General features: G+C 48.1%; 1 protein-coding gene and 1 pseudogene across 5 annotated transcripts in view; one reads left to right on the top strand and one right to left on the bottom strand.

Moving 5' to 3' along the window:
- LOC308351556 (phospholipase A and acyltransferase 3) overlaps positions 1-21,562 on the bottom strand; it is a 28,290-nt gene extending 6,728 nt beyond the window's left edge. Inside the window, exons 1-4 of one of the 4 annotated variants that reach the window (XM_080817337.1) lie at positions 21,320-21,394; positions 20,793-20,869; positions 12,493-12,587; positions 4,417-4,519 (exon numbers count right to left, since the gene is read on the bottom strand). In XM_080817337.1, the coding sequence (XP_080673463.1) occupies positions 4,417-4,519; positions 12,493-12,498 (109 nt within the window). In that variant the 5' untranslated portion in view covers positions 12,499-12,587; positions 20,793-20,869; positions 21,320-21,394. Of the gene's footprint in view, positions 1-4,416; positions 4,520-12,492; positions 12,588-20,792; positions 20,870-21,086 lie in introns of all 4 variants that reach the window. The other 3 variants (XM_080817338.1, XM_080817335.1, XM_080817336.1) reach the window with 3 other exon arrangements.
- On the top strand, positions 1,116-1,643 carry LOC308351875 (peroxiredoxin-1-like; annotated as a pseudogene). The gene has a single exon. The product of its transcript is annotated as a peroxiredoxin-1-like (transcript).
- Positions 21,563-23,297: the final 1,735 nt, after the last annotated feature.

Here is a 23,297-nt window from a genome sequence, read left to right as displayed (position 1 = left end):
ACGGCCCCATATACCTGTAACTAATGGAACATCGTGTGTCAACTACATTTCGAGTAAAAAAAAAATAGAAAACTCAAAAGAAAGGGAGTCTAGGGTCCATCCAAGGACCAGGATGGTGGGGAGGGGAGGCTGACATCAGCACAAGACAGGGCAGTCCTCCCAAGGCAGCCAACCTACACAGTTGGGAATGATGGCCAAATAAAGTGGGTGTGCACCAAAGAAGTGGGCCCCAAAGAGACCCACTCTCCCTCAAAGAGCCTCTGTGGCCCTGCTGGGATGGGATCTCCAAGTCCCTTTCCCACAGGGGAGGCATCCTGTTAGGCGGGCCACAGTCTTCCATGTGACACCACGGGACAGCCACAAGCAACTATAGGAAGGGCTGATCAGATTCCAGGTCTTTCCAAAGAGGATTAGCCCCCTTTGCCCTGAGTAGATTCATGAGATTTTGGAAGACCAGGGGAGTTCAGACTTGCTACCAGCAGGGCGGGAGGCGTTTGAGGGAGCCGCTGGAGTTAAGAATAGAGCTGGTACCGTGCAGAGCTCTGAGTCTGGGGAGGGGGTCAGCCTGGGAATGGTTGCAGGTGGGTTTCAGCCACCAGGCAGGGAGGGTGGCAGGGCTGAGACAGGGGTGAGGTAAGCAGGGTGCCTACAGCACAAAATTTAAGGAAGCTCCAACTCTCAGGGCCAGGCCCGTACAGAGTCAATCCCTAAGAGTGAGGCTTCCTTAAGCTTCGCGCTGTGGGTGCCACTCTGGTGGGACGTTCCATAGGGCAGCGCTGACGATCTCGGGAACTCTGGGTTTGGATTCTGGCTGTATCACCGAGTGGTCCTGATATGCCACGTGACCTTGCTGAGCCAACACTGGCCACAGCACAGACTTGGAAGCTTCCTCTAGGTGTGATGGAAAATCCCGGCAAGAATTTTAAGGGACGTTTTCTTCCTGACTGGTCTTGGGTGAGTTCTGTCTCAGAGATGGTGAGAAACACCCCCACACCCTGGTCATTGCCTTTTCCTCATCCCCCCCAGGGACCTGCTCTATCAGCTTGGGGTGCCGTGAAGGGAGAGATGGCCAGGCGAGATCTGGCGCTCCAGCGTGGTTAGGTACCAATAGCAAGATGTCTTCAGGAAATGCCGAAATTGGGCACCCTGCCCCCAAATTCAAAGCCACAGCCGTTAGGCTAGATGTCTAGTTCAAAGGCATCAGCCTCTCAGAATACAAAAGAAAATACGTTGTGTTCTTCTTCTGCCCTCTTGATTTCTGCATCGTGTACCCCATGGAGATCATTGCTGTCAGTGATTCAGACTTTAAGAAACTCAAGTGCCAAGTGGCTGGTCTGTCTGTAGACTCTCATTTCCGTCACCTGGCCTGGATCGACACACCTAAGAAACGAGGAGGACTGGGACCCATGAACGTTCCCCTGGTATCAGACCTCACGCGGACCATCACTCAGGACTTCGGAGTCTTAAAGGCTGCTGAAGGCACCTCGTTCAGGGGCTTCTTTACTATTGACTATACAGTTTCCTTTGGCAGATGACTTGACGATGACCCGCCTGTCAGCCCCTCTGTGGGTGAGACTCTGAGACTACTTTGGGCCAGCCTGCCTTCCTCTGCAGAGAATGGCCTGAGCGACGCTATGGGGTAGATCAACTGATGTGAGAGAGACAGTAGCAAGACACCAGTTCTGATCTTTTGTGGTTTCTGTTAAACTTGAGCAAAGGGGAAAAAGAAAAAAAAAAAAAAGAATTTAAAGGAGAGAAGTAACATGATCCAATTCATACTTTAGAATGATCGTGCTGGCTGCCCAGGGGAGGAGGGGCGGAGCACGAGCGGGCAAGAGGCAGAGAGAACCAGCCACAAGCTGCAAAGCTTCCGATGGGCAAGAAAGTGCAGACGGTGAGAAGTGATCAGACCTGGAGTCTCTCTTGGAGAGGGAGGCAACCTGATTTCCTGTTGCATTAGATACGGGGTGGAAAAGATCGAGGATGACACCTAAATTCTGGCCTCCAGCAGTTGGACAGCGTCATTCACAGGAGCCTTTCTTTCAGGGCATGTCAAGTTCAAGGCGCCAATCTGACACCCACGTGGAGATGCCAAGTAGTCAAGAGGTTATACAACTCTGAAGCTGAGTGGGGAGGCCTACGCTGAGGGGGGCTGAGGAAACATCCACCAACGGAAAGTACTAGAAGCCAGGGGCCCGAGGAGATCCCCTGGGTAGAGTAAGCATGAGAGATATAGAGGACGAGGAGGAGCCCACACAGGAGACCGAGAAGGAAGGGCCCAGTGAGAGAGGAAGGAAGACAGGCTTCCGATGAAGATGAGAGAGAGGTCACTCGTGTCAGATGCTACCGAGAAGCCAAGACAGCCTTGACCGGAAAATCAACCTTTGGCTTTGTCAAGATGTGGAAGGTCTTTTGGTAGCCTTGATAAGTGCTCCTTTGCTTATCAGTTCAGAGGGCTGGTGGAGGGACCCAAAGACAGAATGACAAGAGGAAGTGGATGATGGAAGATTCGCTCTACAGATTAGCTCGAGAAGACGTGAGGTCAAGGGGCTGTTTGTACAGGAAGTTATTACAGTAGTTTCTATGCCAGTCGGAATAACCGAGCAGGGAGGGGGACCAAGATAATACAGGAGGTGAGGAATTTGAGAAGCAAAGACCTCACGAAAGTCAGAGAGGGGGGGTCCAGGCCACACATACAGAGGCTGGCTTTTTTTTTTTTTTTTTAAGATTTTTATTTATTTGACAGAGAGAGAGAGAAAGCACACAAGTAGGGGCAGCTGCAGGCAGAGGGAGAGGGAGAAGCAGGGAGCCCGATGTGGGGCTCAATCCCAGGACCCCAGGATCATGACCTGAGCCCAAGGCAGATGCTTAACCCACTGAGCCACCCAGGTGCCACCAGAGTCTGGCTTTTTAAACAAGGACAGGGGCATTTTCTTGCATCTTAACCAAAGAAAAGGCAGACTAGGAGGGTGCGGGCAGTGGTGTGGTTCATCAGGCTGGGGAAGGTGCCACACACTCTGGTTCCTTCTGATTCCTCTGTATGTACAGAGTGAGGCCATCAGTTAGGGATAAAGGGGTGGGCAAAAGACAAAGAATGTTCAGGAATGTCACAGCTACCATATTCGCAGCAGCGAATCACGGGAACCAGCCAGTGTCCTTCAGCAGAAGCAGGGCTAACAGGCTGCGGTATTTTCATATAACAGAAAACACACAGAATGCAAGAGAAGTCCTCCTACCGCTCACACACCGAGGACTCTCATGGGCAAGGGAGGAAGCCAGACACAAAAAAAGCCCAGGCTATGCAGCTCCTCCCACACAAAGGTGTAGAACAGGCGAAACTAATTCACAGCAAGAGAAGCTAGGAGAGCGGTTGTCTGTCGGGAAGAGGAGGGGTGGCTGCAGAGCCACGTGGGAGCCTCGTAGGGTAGTGGAAATGTTCTAGATCTTGATCTGGGTCACTGTCACATGGATGGAGGATTTATTTTTTTTAATTCACTGACTATACACTTCACTATATTTTCACACTTTACTGTATTTATGTTATACCTCAGTTTAAGTTAAAAGTTTAAGAAAAGGGGGGTGCCTAGGTGGCTCAGTGGGTTAAGCCTCTGCCTTTGGCTCAGGTCATGATCTCAGGGTCCTGGGATCAAGCCCCGCATCGGGCCCTCTGCTCAGTAGGGAGCCTGCTTCCCCCTCTCTCTCTGCCTACTTGTGATCTCTGTCTGTCAAGTAAATAAATAAAAAATCTTTAAAAGAAAAAAAAAAGTTTAAGAAAAGGGGTGGGGGAATTCTCACAATGGTTCTCCTAGTGAAGCACTCTTAGCTTCAGTTTACAGATAAGGAAACCGAGACTAGAGAGTAGAAACTAGATTCCTCACCAAGCCCGCAGCCCAAAAGCCCACGCTTTCTCAGGGAGTTTTATACTGAAGAGGTGAATGCGTTTAATTAAAACCCACAGTATTGGGGCACCCGGGTGGCTCAGTGGGTTAAAGCCTCTGCCTTCGGCTCGGGTCATGATCCCAGAGTCCTGGGATCGAGCCCCACATCGGGCTCTCTGCTCAGCGGGGAGCCTGCTTCCCCCTCTCTCTCTGCCTGCCTCTCTGCCTGCTTGTGATCTCTGTCTGTCAAATAAATAAATAAAATCTAAAAAAAAAAAAAAAACCCACAGTATTTAAAACCATCAAGAACAGAGCCATCCCCTTGGAAGCCCACCTCGGCCCCTGCAGGGGACCCCTAGGGTTCCAAAGAACAGAGTTTGAAAACTATTGCCCCACACCCAACCTGCTTTCTTGTAGCACTCAGGAACCAACCACCAGTCGGGGACCAGTGAGGGAGGTGGAGTTCCCTGTTACCCACAGCTGCCCCATCTCCCACTCCTCCCAGCCCCAGCACGGCGGAGGCCCTCGGTGCCCTTACTTGGCGGGGCCAGGTGGACTACGTATCCATCGCCAACGTAGATGGCCCAGTGTCTGTAGAAAGGGCGGAAGATCTCAATCAGGTCTCCAACTTTGGGCTCTGGCTGCAAAACCAAGAACAAGGCTGTTAGAGGTGGTGCGAGTGAGACCTTGGAACCAGGTGGCAGAGGCTGGGTCCCTTGCCAGAGGCCATCAGATTGGGAGGGTGTCTCCCCGACATTCCCCAGCTGGCCTAGGGCGTGACCAAGAATTGGCCTGTCTCTGGCCATAGTGTCCTCCTGGCTGCTCACCCGATGATGAGTGGCTGAGTGTGTGCGTGTGAGTGTGAGTATATGAGTAAAGGAAACTCCCTCCTCCTATGCACTAGACTCACACCAATGCTTTCGACACCAGATCCGTGGTTTCTCCACACCACGCAATCTAGTCCTCGGTGGAAACCGACTGGATATCCTACAGTTTATCCCAATTCTGACGCTAACTGCACGGACCTAACGCAGACCCCAGGGGTGAAGGGCTCGGTCCCACCAGACTGCTCCCCCCAAATTCAGCTGCCAGCCACATGTCCAGATTGTCCCCTGCGCTTCTGACTTACTAGCTGTAAATCAAGGGCTTCCATAACCTCCTCCTCGGGTTCTAGAATTTGCTAGAATGGCTCACAGAACTCAGGAAAACAGTTTACTTACTAGATTACCAGCTTGTTATAAAGAACACAACTCAGGAACAGCCAGATGGCGGAGTGGCGGAGAGGCGGGGGAAGGGCACAGCTGCCACGCCCTCTCCAGGGGCCAGTCTCCCAGCACCTCTGTGTGCTCACCAACCCAGGAACTCCCCAACCCCTTCAGTTTTTATCGGGGCTGTGTTACACAGGCAGGATTGATTAAGTCATTAGTCCTAATGATTAACTCACCGTCCACGATCTCTCCCCCTCACCCCGAAGGTGGGGCTGAAATTTCCAGCCCTCTAATAAGAGGGTTCCTCATCACCTCATTAGCATAAACTCAGGTGGGGATGAAGGGGGTTTATGATGAATAACAGAAGACTTTCATCTTGTATCACTCAGGATATTACAAGGCTTGTAGAAGCCCAGGGCAGGGAATTGGGGAAAAAGACCAAAACTGTATTTCTTATTACTTCCCAAGCAGTGTGTGTAGGGATGAGTGTCTGTGTTGTGTGCTGGGGAAGGTGGGGAGCAGCGGCTAGGAGCCCTGCCCTGCTGGGGATCGGGGAGTACGGAGCAGAGCTGGAGAAAACCTCCCGAGGTTCAAGATCACTTCCATTCAGCACTATTGAGGGGCCAACAACAGACACTGTGCTAAGTGCTGGGGGTGCGGGGCATTCGATTTGGACCAGAATCAGGGGTGACAAGCTTCTCTGGTCCAAGCCAACCTTAAATCTCTTTAATGAGCGAGGCAACTATCCCTTTAGAAGACCTAGAGAAGGATCCCCTCTGTCCTCTGGCCAAGTCTTCGGGAGGGGGCTCTGGCCTGCTCGCTCTTTGTGGCTAGACCCGTAGGGATTTGCCTACATCCCACCGCCAAGCTCCTCGGACCTGACTGAGAGAGTCCATCCAGGATGCCCTGGGGAGGACTTACCCCTGCATGGCCTGCCTTGGGATAGAAACAAAGGAAGTGGGAAGAGCCGATCACAAACTCCACGAGGCCTAGGAAGCAAGGTCAACGGCAGCGCATTTCCATTTATACAAACATTAAAACTGAAAATCTGTATTACATGTGGCAGGAAAAAAATCTTTTCACAGAAATGTTATGTATAAATCAGGTTCTCTTATGCAGTGATTGTAATTAGTCTGCCCAAAAGAAGGCACCCAAACCTTACGGAGAACCTATTTCGGAACAATGGACAATGGTCGCAATTTATGAATCCCACTTGTTTTCCAGAATAAAAGGAAAAAATATTGTTGGTAAGAATTAGGGGGCCTTCAGAAATCCCCCAAAGGGAATTTAACTGGTGGGGGAGGAGGGTTCCTCCATGAATAAGCAAGGACATAAAGACAAGGTAGGAATCCTCCCCTGGGGAAGGCCACGGATTAAACAGGAGACAGTGTGGGCGCCTGTGTGGCTCAGTTGGTTAAGTAACTGCCTTCAGCTCAAGTCACAATCCCAGAGTCCTGGGATGGAGTCCCACATCGGGATCCCGGCTCCACAGGGAGTCTCCTTCTCCCTCTGACCTTCTCGCCTCTCATGTTCTCCCTCACTGTCTCTCTCTCAAATAAATAAATAAAATCTTTAATAAAAACAAAAAGGAGACAGTGTGAACATCAGTAATACGATGTCAAGGAATGAGCAGTCAGTGGTACACAGACCCGAGGAACTCACTGTGCTCCAGAAAAATACCACAGAAAGGTGGCCTACATGTAGAAAGACGCCTGAAAAAAACTTTTTTTTATTACAATAACAAAAATATCTACAAAGAAATTCACCATAAACACCCCAAGATAATGGGGCAGCAAATGCATGGTGATGAGAAGAAGCCATACCCCAAAAGCAAGACAATGTCATATCCCATTTATGTCCCATTCCAGAAAAGGCATCACTATAGGACAGAAAGTGATCAGTGATTGCCAGGCGCTGGGAGTGAGGTGGGGAGCGGACAACAAATGGGCATGGGGGGAACCGGGGGGGGGGGCAACTCAGCTTCCCCAACTGTTCCGTGTCTGACGGTGGTGACAGTTACGCAGTTGTATGTTTTGATGAAAACTCATAGAAACAAATACTAACGGGGTGCCTGGCTGGCTCAGTGGGTGGAGTGAGCGACTCTTGATTTCAGAGTTGTGAGTTCTAGCCCCATGCTGGGTGTAGGGATAGCAAAAACATATAAACTTTTTAAAAAATTATTTTAAAAAAAAATGAACACTAAAAGGAATAAATTAGACTTCAGGTTTTTTCAATGCAAACTTTTTTTAATGTATTTAAATTTTTTTAAATTTGGGGGTTCCTGGGTGGCTCAGTCAGCTAAGCGGCTGCCTTCAGTCGGGTCATGATCTAAGAGTCCTGGGACAGAGCTCCCAGTCAGGCTCACTGCTCCGCAGGAAGTCTGCTTCTCCCTCTCCCTCTGCCCCTCCCCCCACTGCTCATGTTCTCTCTCACTCTCAAATAAATAAATAAAATCTTTAAAGATATTTGAGAGTGAGAGAGAGAGAGCACAAGCAGGGGGAGAGGGAGAAGCAGGCTCCCCGCTGAGCAAGGAGCCCAATGTGGGGCTTGATCCCAGGACCCTGCGACCATGACCTGAGCCAAAGGCAGCTGCTTAACCAACTGAGCCACCCAGGGACCCCTAAAATTTTTTAAATTTTAATAGCTATCTACAGTTTGAAAGGAAAAAAGTATTGATTTTTAAAATACACAATCAAATTGCCTGCCCCTTTCAAGGGCAAAGGTACCTATTTCCAAATATGCACAGGTCAAAACATAATACCACTCGAGGACACTTTCTTAAAACAAAGTGATGGGGCGCCTGTGTGGCTCAGCCGTGGAGCATCTGCCTTCGGCTTGGGGCATGATCCCACAGTCCTAGGATCGAGCCTGGCATCGGGCTCCTTGCTCCGCAGGGAGTCTGCTTCTCCCTCTACCTGCCCCTCCCCCTGCTTGTGCTCTCTCTCTCTCTCTCTCTCTCTGTGTCAAGTAAATAAATAAAATATTTTTAAAAAGATAAAAAATAAAAATGAAGTGAAAGAGGGCGCCTGGGTGGCTCAGATGGCTAAGTGTCTGCCTTCAGTTCAGGTCACGATCTTCAGGTCCTGGGATCGAGCCCCATATGGGGCTTTCAGCTCAGCAGGGAGCCTGCCTCTGCCTCTCCTTCTGCCTCTCCCCACTGCTCATGCTCTCTGTCAAAGGAATAAATAAAATCTTTAAAAAAATAAAGTGAAAGGTGGTGGACTGATCTGCGGAGCCCTGCCCACTAGTTTCTAACTAGTGCAAGGACTCCATGTTCACATGGCAACAGGGATAAGCTTTTAGACACAGAGCTAAGTGGAAACATGAGAATGAGCTCTGCAATGCAACACCACTTGTATCAATTAAAGATACACACACGCAAACCAATGATACACATCTTAGAAGAAGCACACCTGAAAACATCATTTTAAAAAACCAACAAGAGGGGCGCCTGGGTGGCTCAGTGGGTTAAAGCCTCTGCCTTTGGCTCGGATGGAGCCCCGCATCAGGCTCTCTGCTCAGCGGGGAGCCTGATTCCGCCCCCGCCTCCTGCCTGCCTCTCTGCCTGCTTGTGATCTCACTTGTCAAATAAGTGAATAAAATCTTAAAAAAAAAAAAAATCAACAAGAACAAGAACAGAAGCGTATGGACTAAAGAACGCACACTAAACACATCAGGATGCCGGCCACTGGGAAGACGGAGGAAGGCATGATAGTATCAGGAAACCAAAGAAACCTAAGCCAAAAACCCACAAGACAGGGGGTCACGTAGGGACCAGTGAGGACAGGGTGCCATGCACTGAAACGATGAATGACGTCACCCTCTATCATAAAATCCAGCTAGAGAAACAACTCCATTGAATCAAAGCGAAAACTCCAGGAACCAGGTTATAAAATTAGACGTATGAGAACAACAGCCCAGGTGTCAAATTGGTTGCCTCTGCTTATTTTTGTATGCAAGCTCAGAACAGTTTTTACATTTTGAAAATGGTTGGGGGAAAGTCAAAAGAAGGATGCTCCGTGGCACATGCAATTACACGACGTTCAGACTTGAGCGTGCACAAAGCTTTATTGGCACACGGCCACACCCCATTCATTTCCATCTCGTCCTGGGCTGCTTTCTCTCTACAGCAGATGGGCTGAGGAGTGGCAATGGAGATCGTGTGACCTAAAATCTTCCACTCTCTGGCCCTTTACAGGGAAAGCTTGCCAGCTCCTGCTGCTGATCGACCGTGATGCCTGCCCCACTCAGTCCACAGTCCTGGGGGATTCGCTGCCAGGTGCTTCTTCCTAGGAAGAAGGGGGCTAGCAGGAGGCCCCAGGAAGAGAGCTCCCTCTCCAGCCCAGGGCTCAGGGGACCCCCAGCCCGCACAGTAACCAGGGCTCGACTACGCAACGCAGGCTCTAACAAGGGCAAAGCTGAGACTCTGTGCCCACGGGATTTCAGAACAAAAGGTCTTTATCCTTCCCACAAAAGCAGGGTTACAAAGAACTGCATTAACAACCGTTTTCCTTAGCAAGCAAACTGAAGACCTATTTCTGGCCTCCGAAATTATCGGAAAAACAACCTAAATAATCATTAATAGGACCAATTAAATAAATGATCCTGCATTCATATGTCCATATGTACATACCACTGCTAGAGAAAACAAGATGGATTTATGTGAGCAGACGTGGAACTGGTTGAGAAAAGCACATCGAAAAACATTACTATCCCATTTTTGCTTAGAATACATTTTTAAAAATTTAAAAATTTAAATAAAATAAATACATTTTATAAGCAAAGTGTACTATACACTAAGCATGATCTGAAGAAAATACACCAAAATGTTGTATATTTTATACAGTGGGGGTTTGGGATTTAGACTTTGACATGATATATTATTTCTTTTTTTTTTAACCAATATGAGTTACTTTTATAATAAAAACTTTTTAAGATTTTTAGATGGAGAAAAAAAGTTCCTCATGGGGATGAGCCTGAAGTTTTCTCTCTTCTTTTTTTTTTTTTTTAAAGATTTTATTTATTTCTTTGACAGAGAGAGAGATCACAAGTAGGCAGAGAGGCAGGCAGAGAGACGGGGGGGTGGGGAAGCAGGCTCGATGCGGGGCTCGATCCCAGGACCCTTAGATCTTGACCTGAGCTGAAGGCAGAGGCTTAACCCACTGAGCCACCCAGGCGCCCCAATCTCTCTATATTTTTTTAAATATTTTTAAGGATTTATTTATCTTAGAGTGAGAGTGAGAGAGAGCATTGGGTTGGGGGAGAGGGACAGTGGGAGAGAGAGAAGCATTTCAAGCAGACTCCTCGCTGAGCACAGAGCCCAGCACGGGACTCCATCTCAGGACCCCACGATCATGACCTGAGCCAAAATCAAGAGCCAGTTGCTTTACCGACTAACCCACCCAGACGCCTGGTGCTTGAGGTGTTTTAATTGGAAAAGGTGGATATTATCTGTCACCAAAACCTCTTGAAACCATCTCCCACCTGGAACCTGTAAATATGACTGTGTTAATGATTCCCAAAAATCAGTAACATTTAAATGTAGGATATAAAACTACAAACAAATTTTAAAATAATATAGATGCATTTGTATCAGGTCTTAGAATAAAGACACTCGAAGGATAAAAGCCAAAGAAAAAGGCACAAAGGAAAAGAGTAAAAGGTTTTACAATTTAAAAAATGTTAAAGGTCTTATTATTAGAAATTTCTATCACTGCCTCTTATGTTCATGCTCCCTTTTAAGGGAAAATGATTGCCCATAGTCCCCGTTGCCTAAGCAGCTGCCATATTTCATATCCTGTGACCACTGCCTCCCACATCAGCTGGCTGGACCTAAAGAAGGCAAGTAGGTCTCGTCCTCTGATCCTCCACATGTGTCCTTAAACTAAAACTTCTCTACTTGACCTAGCTTAAGTGGACTGCTTGCTACCAATAGCCAAATGAGCCAGACCAACACATTCTCTGCATTGAAAAACAACAACAACAACAAAAACACAAACTACCAAGATAAGCTGGAAGAAAATGACAGAAAAGTTAGTATCTTGAATATATAAAAAGTTTTTATGAATCAATAAAAATGACTTAAATTCCAAAATAAAAAAGGGGACAAAGGGCATGTTAAATACCTTTAAAAGGAGAAGTACATGTTACCACTAATTTAACTAAACATATTCTACCTCACTTGCAATCAAATAAATGCACATTAAAAACTGGTTTGGGGGGAAATTAAAATACTAATATTAAAAATAAGAAAAGATACAAGTAAACACACACCGTCATCCATTGTTAATGGGAATAAAAATCAGTACAACTCTTCTGAAGAGCAATTTGGCAATTTGTATCACTAACCTTAAAAATATTCATACTCACAAGATGGAATCGGGAGGGAGACAAACCATAAGTGACTCTTAATCTCACAAAACAAACTGAGGGTTGCTGGGGGGAGGGGGGAGGGGGAGGGGAGTGGGGTCATGGACATTGGGGAGGGTACATGCTATGGTGAGTGCTGTGAAGTGTGTAAACCTGGCAATTCACAGACCTGTACCCCTGGGGATAAAAATACATTATATGTTTATAAAAAAATTTAAAAATTAAAAAAAAATTCATACTCTTTGACTCAATTTCTATTTATAGACCAAATCTTAAGGAAATAATCTGAAATGCCCACAAAAGCTGTCCATCAGAAAGTGACATCCAATGGCGAAACATCAGATACCTTAAAATCCTATGTAAAAAAATTATTTAATTCTTGCCATATTTAGGGGTGCCTGGGTGGCTCAGTCATTAAGCATCCGCTTTCAGGTCAGGTCATCATCCCAGGGTCCTGGGATTGAGCCCCACATCAGTCTCCCTGCTCAGTGGGAAGCCTGCTTCTCCCTCTCCCTCTCCCTGTCCCTGTCCCCTGGCTTGTGTTCTCTCTCTCGCCATCTCTCTGTCAAATAAATAAAATCTTAAAAATCTTAAAATATATATATATATAATAATTCTTGCCATATTTATATACTAGGATACTATATGTTTTAAAATTCTATTTTAGAAAAATGCTTCATGACAATAAACGCCCATTACATAATGGTTAATGAAAAAGGTTTATACAAAACAGTATATTTTTTAAACTTTTTTTTTTTTAAAGAAAACACATAAAGAAAAGCTGTGGAAATACACCAAAATATAAGCTGTTTATTGGCAGTCAGTGACATCTGGGGTATTTTTAATTCTTTTCTAGTTTTCCAAAATGTTTAAATACACATATATTCATTTTAGAAGCACACACACACACCAAAAACAAACAAACAAACAAAAAAAAACCTGACAAACATCAGAGTGTTCAGTTTGGGGTAAGCTATACAATGACTACTATGTAATAAAATAAATACACACAACAGAAAGACTAGAAAGATACACACCAACATCTTCACAGGGAATCCTTCTGGGTGCGGGGCTAGGGGCGGTTACTGGAATTATTTTGCTTCCTTCTCTTTTTCTGTATTTTCCAGCTCTCCTGCAATGAGCATTGTTAAGTTCATAGCATGCTTCCTGACATTTTATTATGAAAAATTTTCAAACATAAAATTTCAAGTCTCAAGTGTTCAAAACCAAAAGCGCTGTTTGGTGAACATCTGTGTACCCGACCACCTACTTGCTACTCTTATGTTACTATAGTTGCTTTATTCCAAATACGCCCACCTGCTCATTCCGTCTGTTGAGTATCTTTAAACTCTTCTTTTAAACTCAAATGATCAGTGTTTGCGAAAAGCAGAGGTTAGGCGCTAAGGGGATCCAGGACAATGACAAGGGCAATAACGCTGTGTGACGTGCTCTAACTCTGCTCTCGAACCCACCGGGTTCCTGACTCCGAGCCTGCAGCCTTTATCCCCAGCTGTGGTTCTCGGACTCGAGTCTACGCACAATTTGCTGCAGAGGGGGGTGCTGGCATGCTTCCTCCACCTTAGGGCAGTGCTGTAAGCGGCCAAGGATGCCCACCTCTGCATGGGAAGGTCAAAAAAACCATTTATTTGCTCATTCACTCAACAGATGCTCATAGAGCTAGATGCCAGGCACCAACCTGGCACCTGCACTGTGTCTATGAACAAAATAAAAATCCCTACCTTCATGAGCTTTTGTTCAGTACCAGGGAGAGAGACAGAAATGTTTCCGTTTATTTAAAGTCTTAGTAAATAGGTAAATCATCTAGAATATTAGAAGAGATACCAAATTAAAAAGAAAGAAAAGGCAGGGCAGTGTTAAAGGAGCTGGAGGGGACGGGGTGGGAGCAAAGGCTGCAGTATTAAATGAGGGGTCGGGGAAGGCAGACAGTGGGCCCTTCAGATATCTGGAACATTCAGGTAGAGGAAGCAGCCTGAGCAATGGCCCCAGGTGTTTGAGGAGCAGCCCGGAGGCCAGTGTGGCTGCAGCGGAGGGGACAAAGGAGGACAGAGGCGTGGAAGCGGTGTTGATGGCTCAGACGAGGCGGGGCAGTGGGGATGACAAGTAACGGGTTCTGGATTTCTATGAAGGTCAAACCTACAGGATTTGCTGACGGAACGAGGTGGGGCATGAAGGAAAGTGGGGTCAAGATCACCCCAGGGTGATCTGGCCAGAGCGAGTGGGAGGCAGGATGAGCGGGCTCGGGAGGAGTGGGTGCCCCTGCTTGGGGCGCTGGGGTGAATCGCCCACCAGGTAGCCAAGTGGAGAAGCCAGGGAGGCAGCTGAAAACGGGCCTCTGGAGGTCAGGAGTGCGCTCTAGGGTGAGGGCCACTGGTGGCCTGCATGAACGCGGCTCCTCTCAGAGCTGGAGGCCAAAGTTGGGCTGAACGGGCGTAAGGGAGGAGGGGGAGAGGAGCTGCAGATGATGCTAGAAAAGGCGGCCCCTGAGATTTTTGGTGAAGTCCTGTAGCAGGTGAGAGGGACCGCATGTGGCATAGACGGAATTCCAACCCAAATCCTACACTCACCCCTCACATCCTCCTGCAATCCGAGAAGGTGGTGGGGAGGGAGTGGCCTTAAGGAGGATGATGGAGACAGGGAAGCAGGGGTGCGGGCAGCCTGAAGCAGAAGCACAGCTGTGAGGGGACTGCCAACTGCCTGGGGGGGGGGCATTTTTTTAAAGCTTCCGGGTGGTTCTACAGAGTGGGCAGCCCAGAGTGAGAACCGGAAGAGAGGGTATCTGAGGGGAAAGAGCTGTGACCCTGAACGTCAGGCTGAGATGAGCAGACACACCTCATTTTGCACGTGGGGAAACTGAGGCTGAAGGAAAGCAGGTCACTTACCCCCCATCAGTCTGAAAGTGGCAAAGGGGTGGCTGAAGCCCCAGCCTCTTCCCTCACAGGAGAAAGGACACAGCCGAGCCCTCCAGCAGACGACTCGGTCTGCAGCCCTTGCAGAGTCACCCGCATTCACCCCTGCAGAGTCACCTGCATTCACCCCTGCAGAGTCACCCACATTCATCCCTGCAGAGTCACCCGCATTCACCCCTACAGAGTCATCCGCATTCACCCCTGCAGAGTCACCCGCATTCACCCCTGCAGAGTCACCCGCATTCACCCCTGCGGCTCTGATCCAGTGTGAGACCCTCAGCTGTGGGCCCCGGGTGGGACCAGAGAGCACAGCGACAGCACGTGCAGAAGAATTTTCAACCCAAGCAGTGAAACAAAACAAAAAAAAACAAAAAAAATTGTGCTTCTTGGGGCACCTGACGGGCTCAGTCGGGGGAGTGTGTTACTCGGAGGTCGTGAGTTCGAGCCCCGTGTTGGGTGTGGAGCCTACTTAAAAAGTAAATAAATAAAATAGATACTTTTTTTAAAAGAATGTTTTTAAAACATTAATTTAATTTAATTAGTTAATTTAATGTTTTTAAAGAATGTGCTCCGATTCACACACATCCGGTCCCATTTAGTCTCATCGGTCAGAGCTTTGTGATTTTTTTTTTTAATGAAATATTTCAGATGTACCCAAAAATACAGAAAGTAGGCTACCGAGCATGACTCAGTCTAAATCCAGATGGATTTCGTTTTCAGAAAAAGCATACTGACTACAGCCTTGGGGCTCCAGAGTTAGACAGTCTGGGTTCAAATTTAGGCTCTGCTACTTCCTAACTGGACAGCCTTGGACAAGTTACCCAACTTCTCGCAGCCTCAGTTTCCCCAGCTGTAAAGTGGGAAGAACTCACGGGGTTGTCCTGAGGATCAAACGGGGTAATACATACAAAACACTCAGCAAATACCACAAATACATAGGAAGACTTCTGTAAATGGCAGTTTTTGCTGCCACTGTCACTGGGTGTGTTTTCATTATGTTTGATTTGGAAAGTTCTCAGTTCCAGGACCAGCTAGAGATGCCATGGAGGTTGTGAAACCCAGCCTGAGAGCAGGTTCTCCTTGTTCTCAAAACCACATGCGGTGCCAAGTGTGGAAATTCTGATCTCAGCCCCTTCATTCCTGATGCTCTGGGAAACTCCTGGAAAATTACAAGAAAGACCGAAGTCCAACGTGGGTGCTGAGAGGGGATTTTCCAGCAAAGTGCTGGGAGTTTGGTACCAAGGTTCAAGGAAAAAAGGAAACCTGTGAGGGGCTGGGCATCAATACTGACTATCCAAGTCTGCATTTTCAGTAGCAGAGCCCATGTCCACCCAAGATTCAGCCCCTCTCTGCTCTACTGTTGTGTGACATTTAGGAATCACTGAGCCTCCCTGGGCTTCTCTGGTACAATGGAGCCATACAGACCCATCCAGCAGTTTGTGTGAGGAATAACTGAGATCATGGGGCAAAAGCTGTAAAACCAAGTACCTGGGAGAGGGTAAAGACCCTGCGCCCCATGGTGGGTGGGTGCAGGAAGCATGTGCGGGAGGGAGGTCTGACCACCCACACTCTCCAGCCTCAGCCCTAGAGAGAAGGTAGAGGAGGGGCTGGGCTGACATATCACCTCTTCCCTTGCCAGCTGCTGAGAGAGGAACAGGGGCAGCTCTAGTGGGTACCAGGTCCAGCCCATATGAGGATCCTAGAAAAAGGAGGCAAAACTTCCAGGGCCTTCCAGGCTCTTGGCCTCCAGGCCTGAGGCCGGGCTATGCATGAGTTCAGCCTCATCCCGCATGAATCAGGACTGCCTCCTAACTCCTCTGGAAACCACAATGGCCACCACCGCTATCAGGCACTGCACGCACACGAGTTATCTGGAATTCTTAACAGCCGTCCTATTTTATGGGTCAGGAAACAGCTCAGAGATGGGAAGTAACTTGCCCAAGTTCTCAGAGCTCCCCAAGAAGCAGTGGGAGGATTCCACTGTAGGTTTTCCTGAATCCAAGGGCCAAATTCTTTCCACTATACCAAGGAGTTTGCACGAAGGTACTGACTTCCAGTAAAAGCCACAAGGTGAGCTTTGCCTCTACATCACGCTCATTCTAAGCAACTTTGGAACACAGAGAGGAGAGAAATGGTCAGCGCTGGCCCTGACCAGGAGGTGTCACAGGCCGGACTAACAGGCTCAGAGAAAAGGGGAACCCTCCTACACTACTGGTGGGAACGCAAGCTGGTGCAGCCATTCTGGAAAACAGCATGGAGGTTCTTCAAAGTTGAAAATAGAGCTACCCTATGACCCAGCAATTGCACTACTGGGTATTTACCCCAAAGACACAAAAGTAGTGATCCGAAGGGGCACCTGCACCCCAATGTTTATAGCAGCAATGTCCACAATAGCCAAACGATGGAAACGGTCCAGATGTCCACCAGCAGATGAATGTATGAAGAAGATGTGGTTCATATATACAGTGGAATATTATGCAGCCATCAAAAAAAGAAATCTTGCCATTTTCAACAATGAGGATGGGACTAGAGGGTATTATCCTAAGCGAAATAAGTCAACCAGAGAAAAATAATTATCATATGATCTCACTGATACGTGGAATTCAAGAAACAAAACAGGATCATGGGGAAGAGAGGGAAAAATAAAACAAGACGAAATCAGAGAGGGAGACAAACCATAAGAGACTCTTAATCATAGGAGACAAACTGAGGGTTGCTGGAAGGGAGGGGGTGGGGGAATGGACATAAAGGAGGGCACATGTTGTAATGAACACAGTATTATATAAGACTGATGAGTCTCGTAAATCTACCTTAAAACCAATAATATGTTAATTAACTGAATTTAAATAAAATAAAAGGGCTCAAAGAAACACTGGCTGAATAGTAGACAGGCAGTCTCTCCATCCCAGGGAGGTCCAGGCAGCTGCTCTAACAACAAATGACATTCGACAAGCCCAAAGAGGCAGGCAGCCACACACTCAAAAGAGCAGGAAGGTGGGAGCTATATTCCTTGGGTGCAAATAGGGATAAGTTGTCCACAGAAATTTTTAAAACAATAACACACCTTAGGGGGGGCGCCTGGGTGGCTCAGTGGGTTAAGCCTCTCCCTTTGGCTCAGGTCATGAACTCAGGGTCCTGGAATCGAGTTCCACATCGGGCTCTCTGCTCAGCGGAGAGCCTGCTTCCCCCTCTTTCTCTGCCTCCCTTTCTGCCTACTTGTGATTTCTCTCTCTGTATGTCAAATAAATAAATAAAATCTTTTAAAAAAAAGAACACACTTTGGGGTGCCTGGACATCTCAGTCAGGTAAGTGGCTGACTTCAGCTCAGGTCATGATCTCAGGGTCCTGGGATCAGGCCCTGCATCAGGCTCCCTGCTCAGTTGGGAGTCTGCTTGTCCCTCTCCCTCTGCCCCTCCCCCTGCTCATTATCTCTCTCTCCTTCTCTCTCAAATAAAAATATTTTAAAAATCTTAAAAAAAAAAAAAAAACCAACAATACGGGTGCCTGGGTGACTCAGTGTGTTGAGCCTCTGCCTTCGGTTTGGGTCATGGTCTCAGGGTCCTGGGATCGAGCCCTGCATCAGTCTCCCTGCTCGGCAGGGAGCCTGCTCCCTCCTCTCTCTTCCTGCCTCTCTGCCTACTTGTAATATTTCTCTCAAATAAATAAATAAAATCTTAAAAAAAAACAACAATAAAAACATACCAAAAGTTGGTCTGCTGTGTATCAGGTACCAATTTTAAAGAATATTAATGATCAGATACTAGTGACTTAATTTTAGTGATAAAATACTACTCATCCCTCCCCCGAAGCTATTTCCTTGAAGTTCTAATTGCTGCCGTTACTGTTAAGATTTAATTATATCCATGAGCCTCAAATGAGCACATTTTTATTTCTTTTTCTTTAAAAAACTTCGTCTTCTACATGGAAGTTTGATCAGAGAACACCCAGTTGTTTAGTCTGCGGACACACAGACTTAGCTACTGTTCCAACAGTAAGTTCCAAGTGGCTCAGAGTGGTTCGAGCTCACGCTGGGCACGGTTTGTGCGCCGACTCTCAAGGTCCTGCATTTTCCTGTGTTTCAACACAGAAGACAGAAGAGCTGGCTCTCCCAGTGCCAGAAGAAACTAAAAGAGAAGCGGATCCTTTTTACTGAGAACTAGACTCATTCTAAAACAATTGATTAAATAAATGTCAGTGCCCACTATCACTCAACCGTTTCCTCTAATCTTTTGCAGAAGAAGGAAGATGGGAGAATTTTGCCAAATAAGATAAACACATACAATGAATTTTCTGGTGACGATGTTTCAGTGAAAATATTTCATATGTGGAGATATTTAAAAGCCATTAGATTGATTTTTTTTTAAAAGACATAGGCAGTATTGTAATTTCTGGAATTTACTCCGAAATGTGATTTTTAGGAATCTCTGACAAACCTATCCTCACATTTAAGACTTTTCCTAGTTGTATATTTGTGATTTCATGTGAGAGGAGCTTTTGAAATTAAAATTAATAAAAAGTGGGGCACCTGGGTGGCTCAGTGGGTTAAAGCCTCTGCCTTCAGCTCAGGTCATGATCTCAGGGTCCTGGTGATAGAGCCCTGCATTGGGCTCTCTGCTCAGCAGGGAGCCTTCCTTCCTCCTCTGCCTCTCTGCCTGCTTGTGATCTCTGTCTGTCAAATAAATAAATAAAATCTTTTAAAAAAAATTAATAAAAAGTGCCCTTCAGTCAGCTGTGAGCAAAGACAGATGACAAATCGAGCTCAGCTGAATACGGAACATGGACATGCAAAGATCAATCTTGACAAAGTCACAGACAACTTTCCAGAAGTAAAAGTTCTAAAACAGAAACTGTCTTGTTGCTATTATTCGTGACCATGACCAATCTACATGCAAGAGTAAGCTTTCTTTCAAAACTACATTCATGCAATTAAAAACTTCTTTAAAAGATTTTATTTTTAAGCAATCTCCACACCCAACATGGGGCTCAAACCCACAATCCTGGAATCAAGAGTCACGGGCTCTCCTGACTGAGCCAGACAGGTGCCCCAAATTAAAAACTCCTAAACTCCTAATCCATGACTTTTTCCTAATTTTCTCCATAACATTTACCTTATTTTTCTTTTTCTTACTTTTTTTTTTTTTTTTTTTTTTTTTACTTTTGCACTGGCATGATTCCACATACAAATCTCAATAAATAAGAAAATTTTCACTGTTTCTTTCCTGGATACTCTTACTATCTGTTTCGTGATTATTATTGAAAACAGTGTTGTTGGGGCGCCTGGGTGGCTCAGTGGGTTAAAGCCTCTGCCTTTGGCTCAGGTCATGATCCCAGGGTCCTGGGATTGAGCCCCACATCAGGCTCTCTGCTCAGCAGGGAGCCTGCTTCCTCCTCTCTCTGCCTGCCTCTCTGTCCACTTGTGATCTCTGTCTGTCAAATGAATAAATTTTAATAAAGAAAGAAAGAAAGAAAGAAAGAAAGAAAGAAAGAAAGAAAGAAAGAAAGAAAAGAAAAGAAAACAAAAGAAAACAAAAGAAAACAAAAGAAAACTAAACTGTTTTCATCCCCAGGAGAGGGATGCTTAGAATGACCACTAGAGGCATCATCTACGCCAGGTCCATCCTGTTGCCAGTCCCGGCAGCATCTTTTTGTGGATTGAAATAGTAATATCAGTGAATTACAGGGCAGCACTTACTCTGCGTGGGGAGCACTCTTCCCAGCACGTCCTGTGTATTAAGTCTTATACACTCTGGGGAACCGACTGGATTTGAGACAAGAAGTGCTCAGAACAGCGGCCCCCGCAGGCCTCGGCCCCGCCAAGTGCTGGGTAGGAACACGACCCCAGGTGGGTCTATATCCGCGGCCGGTGCCCTGAATCCCTCAGTCGCAGGTTCTGCTAGGTCAAAGGGAAGCATTTGCTAAGCCCCTTCATGATTTCTGAACCACATCACAGATTAGAAAAAGGAAAAGTGAAAGCCGAGAAATTGCTGTCAGGGCTGACCATGGGGTGAGTCAGCCGAGACCAGAAAAGCCTGGAGAAAAGGTTAGACCCAGGCAGGGCCTGGAGCAGCAGGTGCAGCCCCAAACATCTGGCTCCAGGAGCCAGTCCAGATGTTCTGATCTGACAGGCGGGAGGTGGGGGAAACAGGACAGGGCCATCCGGGAGCAAGTCACCCCTTGCTGCCTCCCTCCTCCGGGATGTCCTGCCTGACCGGCATTTGTTAGGAGAGGAGTACTGAGACATCTGGACCAGGAGCAGGCTAACCCACATGGGACACCTGATGGCCCACAGCTGCGGGAGGTGTGGTCCCACATCCTCCAGGACCCTCACTCCCAGTAACAACTCAGGCTCCAGGACGATGAGTCCCACTAAAACACAGCCCTCCCGCAGCCCACAACGTCCCCACACTTACCATGGAGGCGCGCATCTTTTTCTGTCCTGTGGACCCTCAATTCCGGCTGGAGTTGTGTGTATCCGCTATGTAAAGGCCTGGGGCAGGGGGAGCAGGAATTCATTATGTCATTAACAGGGAACTGCGTTCCCAGGACCCCAGGATACCGCGGATTCTGGCAGAGACCGTGCGCGCTTCTCCTCTGACCCTTCCCAGGGCCACCAGCTCACTCTTGGCGTTCCTCACTGGCCCCCTCCCTGTCCCTGAACTTGGCTGTGAACTTATGAATCCCTTGAAGAGTCAGGGGAGGCTCACCCGACACCTGAGAGGCGGCGGCGCAGCCCAGGGAGGACGATCATTGTCGCCTACCCATGGTGGCGCTCGCGGCCCGGGGTGCCAGGGGGCGCGGCTGCTGGCAGGCTGCCCCCTCACTTGTTTACGCCCGCCGCCCCCAACTTCTCCGTCTCCCACGCAGCGGTCCGGGAGCTAGAGAGCCACCCCGAGCACCTCATCCTTCCTTAAGTTCGGGGAAGGGCCGCTCCACCCACCTCTCGAACTTGGGAGGCAGCGCACCGCCAAGGGACCGGGTTTAATGGCCGCAGAGGCTCCAGCCAGCGTAAGGTCACCCGGCTCCTCCCCGCGCGGCTGACTAATGAGAGCCTCGCTGAGCTCCCAGCCAGGCGGCGGGGACAGCCTGCTCCAGCCCCTGGGGCAGACGGGCAGGGATGCCTCCCACTCACCGCCTCTCCCTACGCCCTCCTCCACCTAGAGGCGCCCTTGAACCCAGTTCCAGCGCCACCACCTCCTCGCGGATTCCACATACGCCCCTGGGGCCGCCCATCTGTATTACACTCCACCTGGATACACACCACGCTGGGCTGTCATCCGTTTACTTATCTCCTCCATTCGAGTGGGCTTACAGTTCAAAACTATATTAAATTTGAAAACCATGTGAAGGCTTTCAGAGGTCCGGCAGAATGAAAGCCCTTTTAACGATTGGGTCTTAAGCCATCAGATATCCCCCAAACCAGGTCCACAGCTCCAATTCCATGAATGAATGACCAGACACAAGCCCTTCCTGGCACCCGGCTCTGGCTGGACTGTGGCTCCCTAAGAGTGGAACGAGCTCCTGTTCATCCATCTTGTCCCCACTCCCAGCCAGCCCTGCGCCTTGCCTTCGAGATGCTTGGGCCGCGTCCTGGCCCAGTCACTTGCTGGCTGCAGGGTCCAGGACACCCGTCCCCCTCTGAGCCTGGTCTATTCATCTCGTAAACAAAGCGATGGTGATGCTGGACACTATGTAAGATCACAGGTGAAAATACATTCCCCGAAGGGAGAGTTGCAGATCAAATGATGCTTACGAAGCACGGAGCCTGGTGTGTGGCACGTGGTAAATCCTCGTGGGGACACGTCAGCTGTTAACAGGAGGAAAAGCACAGGCTCGTCAATGACATCACACGTCAGTCACCAGCTTCCCAATGGGAGAGTCAGAGGCAACGCAAATACATACCAGAGCTTTACTGGCGTTGCTACTCGCCCAACAAATCGTTTTGCATATTAAACAAGTGACTATCCATAAAGCAGTCCAAACCCAAGGCGCAGCAGTCGGGGTTGGAGAACACCAGCCTGACTTCTGCTTCTCCTGACTCTCTGCTTTCAGAACTGCCCAGAGGTGACTGCCCATTTCCCGAGTGCTGTGCCCGGGAAAACAAAACAAAAAGCATCCTGAGGGATGAGGATGTCAGGAAAGTGATTTTCACCTTCCACACAGCGCTGAAAAGCGGAGCTCTGTAAGACCCCAGGCCGAGAAGCTACCGAGAAGCTACTCGATGTTGGTGCCGCCACCAGCAATAGCGTCCCCAGGCCCCTTCCCGAGGCCACCACCAATGTTCGCACGGGAAGCCATGCCAGGATCAAACCGAGCGCTGACTCCAAAGCCTCTGGTCTTTTCTGCAACCGCAGCCATGGAGCCCTGCTCCCTGTGTGGCAGGGGACGGGGTGAGGGTGGGCCGAGGCGGGGTCATGGTCATTATCTGCAATGTCCCCATTCTCTGCCTTCTAATGAGGATAATGGCTCCCCCAGGAGAATCCAGTGTTTTGGGGTCTCTGAGAAAGTTAAGGAAAAAATGGCTCAAAGGGGATTCTGAGCAGGTGGGGTAGGAGGGGTAGCAAGGCCAGGGCAGGAGAAGGAAAGGGGGAAGGGGAGAGAGGGGAGAAAGAGAGAAGGGGCCGGCAAACCACATTTAAGGGAGCAGATTCCATTAGGAGCATTTTGTGAGAACACGAGGGTTTCTGTTACTTGACATTAACTCTCAAAACCTGAACACTCATCTGGGGAAAGCTCCCATCAAGGTCAACTGAATATAGTCTTTCTTTTTTTTTTTTAAATGGGCTCTGTGCCCAATGTGGGGCTTGAACTCAAGACCCTGAGATTAACAGTCCCTTCTGACTGAATACAGGTTTTTAAACACTCATCCAGGCTACTCTGGTGTGACTTTGTGACCGTTTGACCAGAAAAATCAGGTT

This window comes from Martes martes (assembly GCF_963455335.1).
Source record: "Martes martes genome assembly, chromosome: 10".
Classification (NCBI taxonomy): Eukaryota; Metazoa; Chordata; class Mammalia; order Carnivora; family Mustelidae; genus Martes; species Martes martes.
The sequence above is the reverse complement of the archived record's forward strand: the minus strand, read 5'-3'. Positions and strand labels throughout refer to the sequence as shown.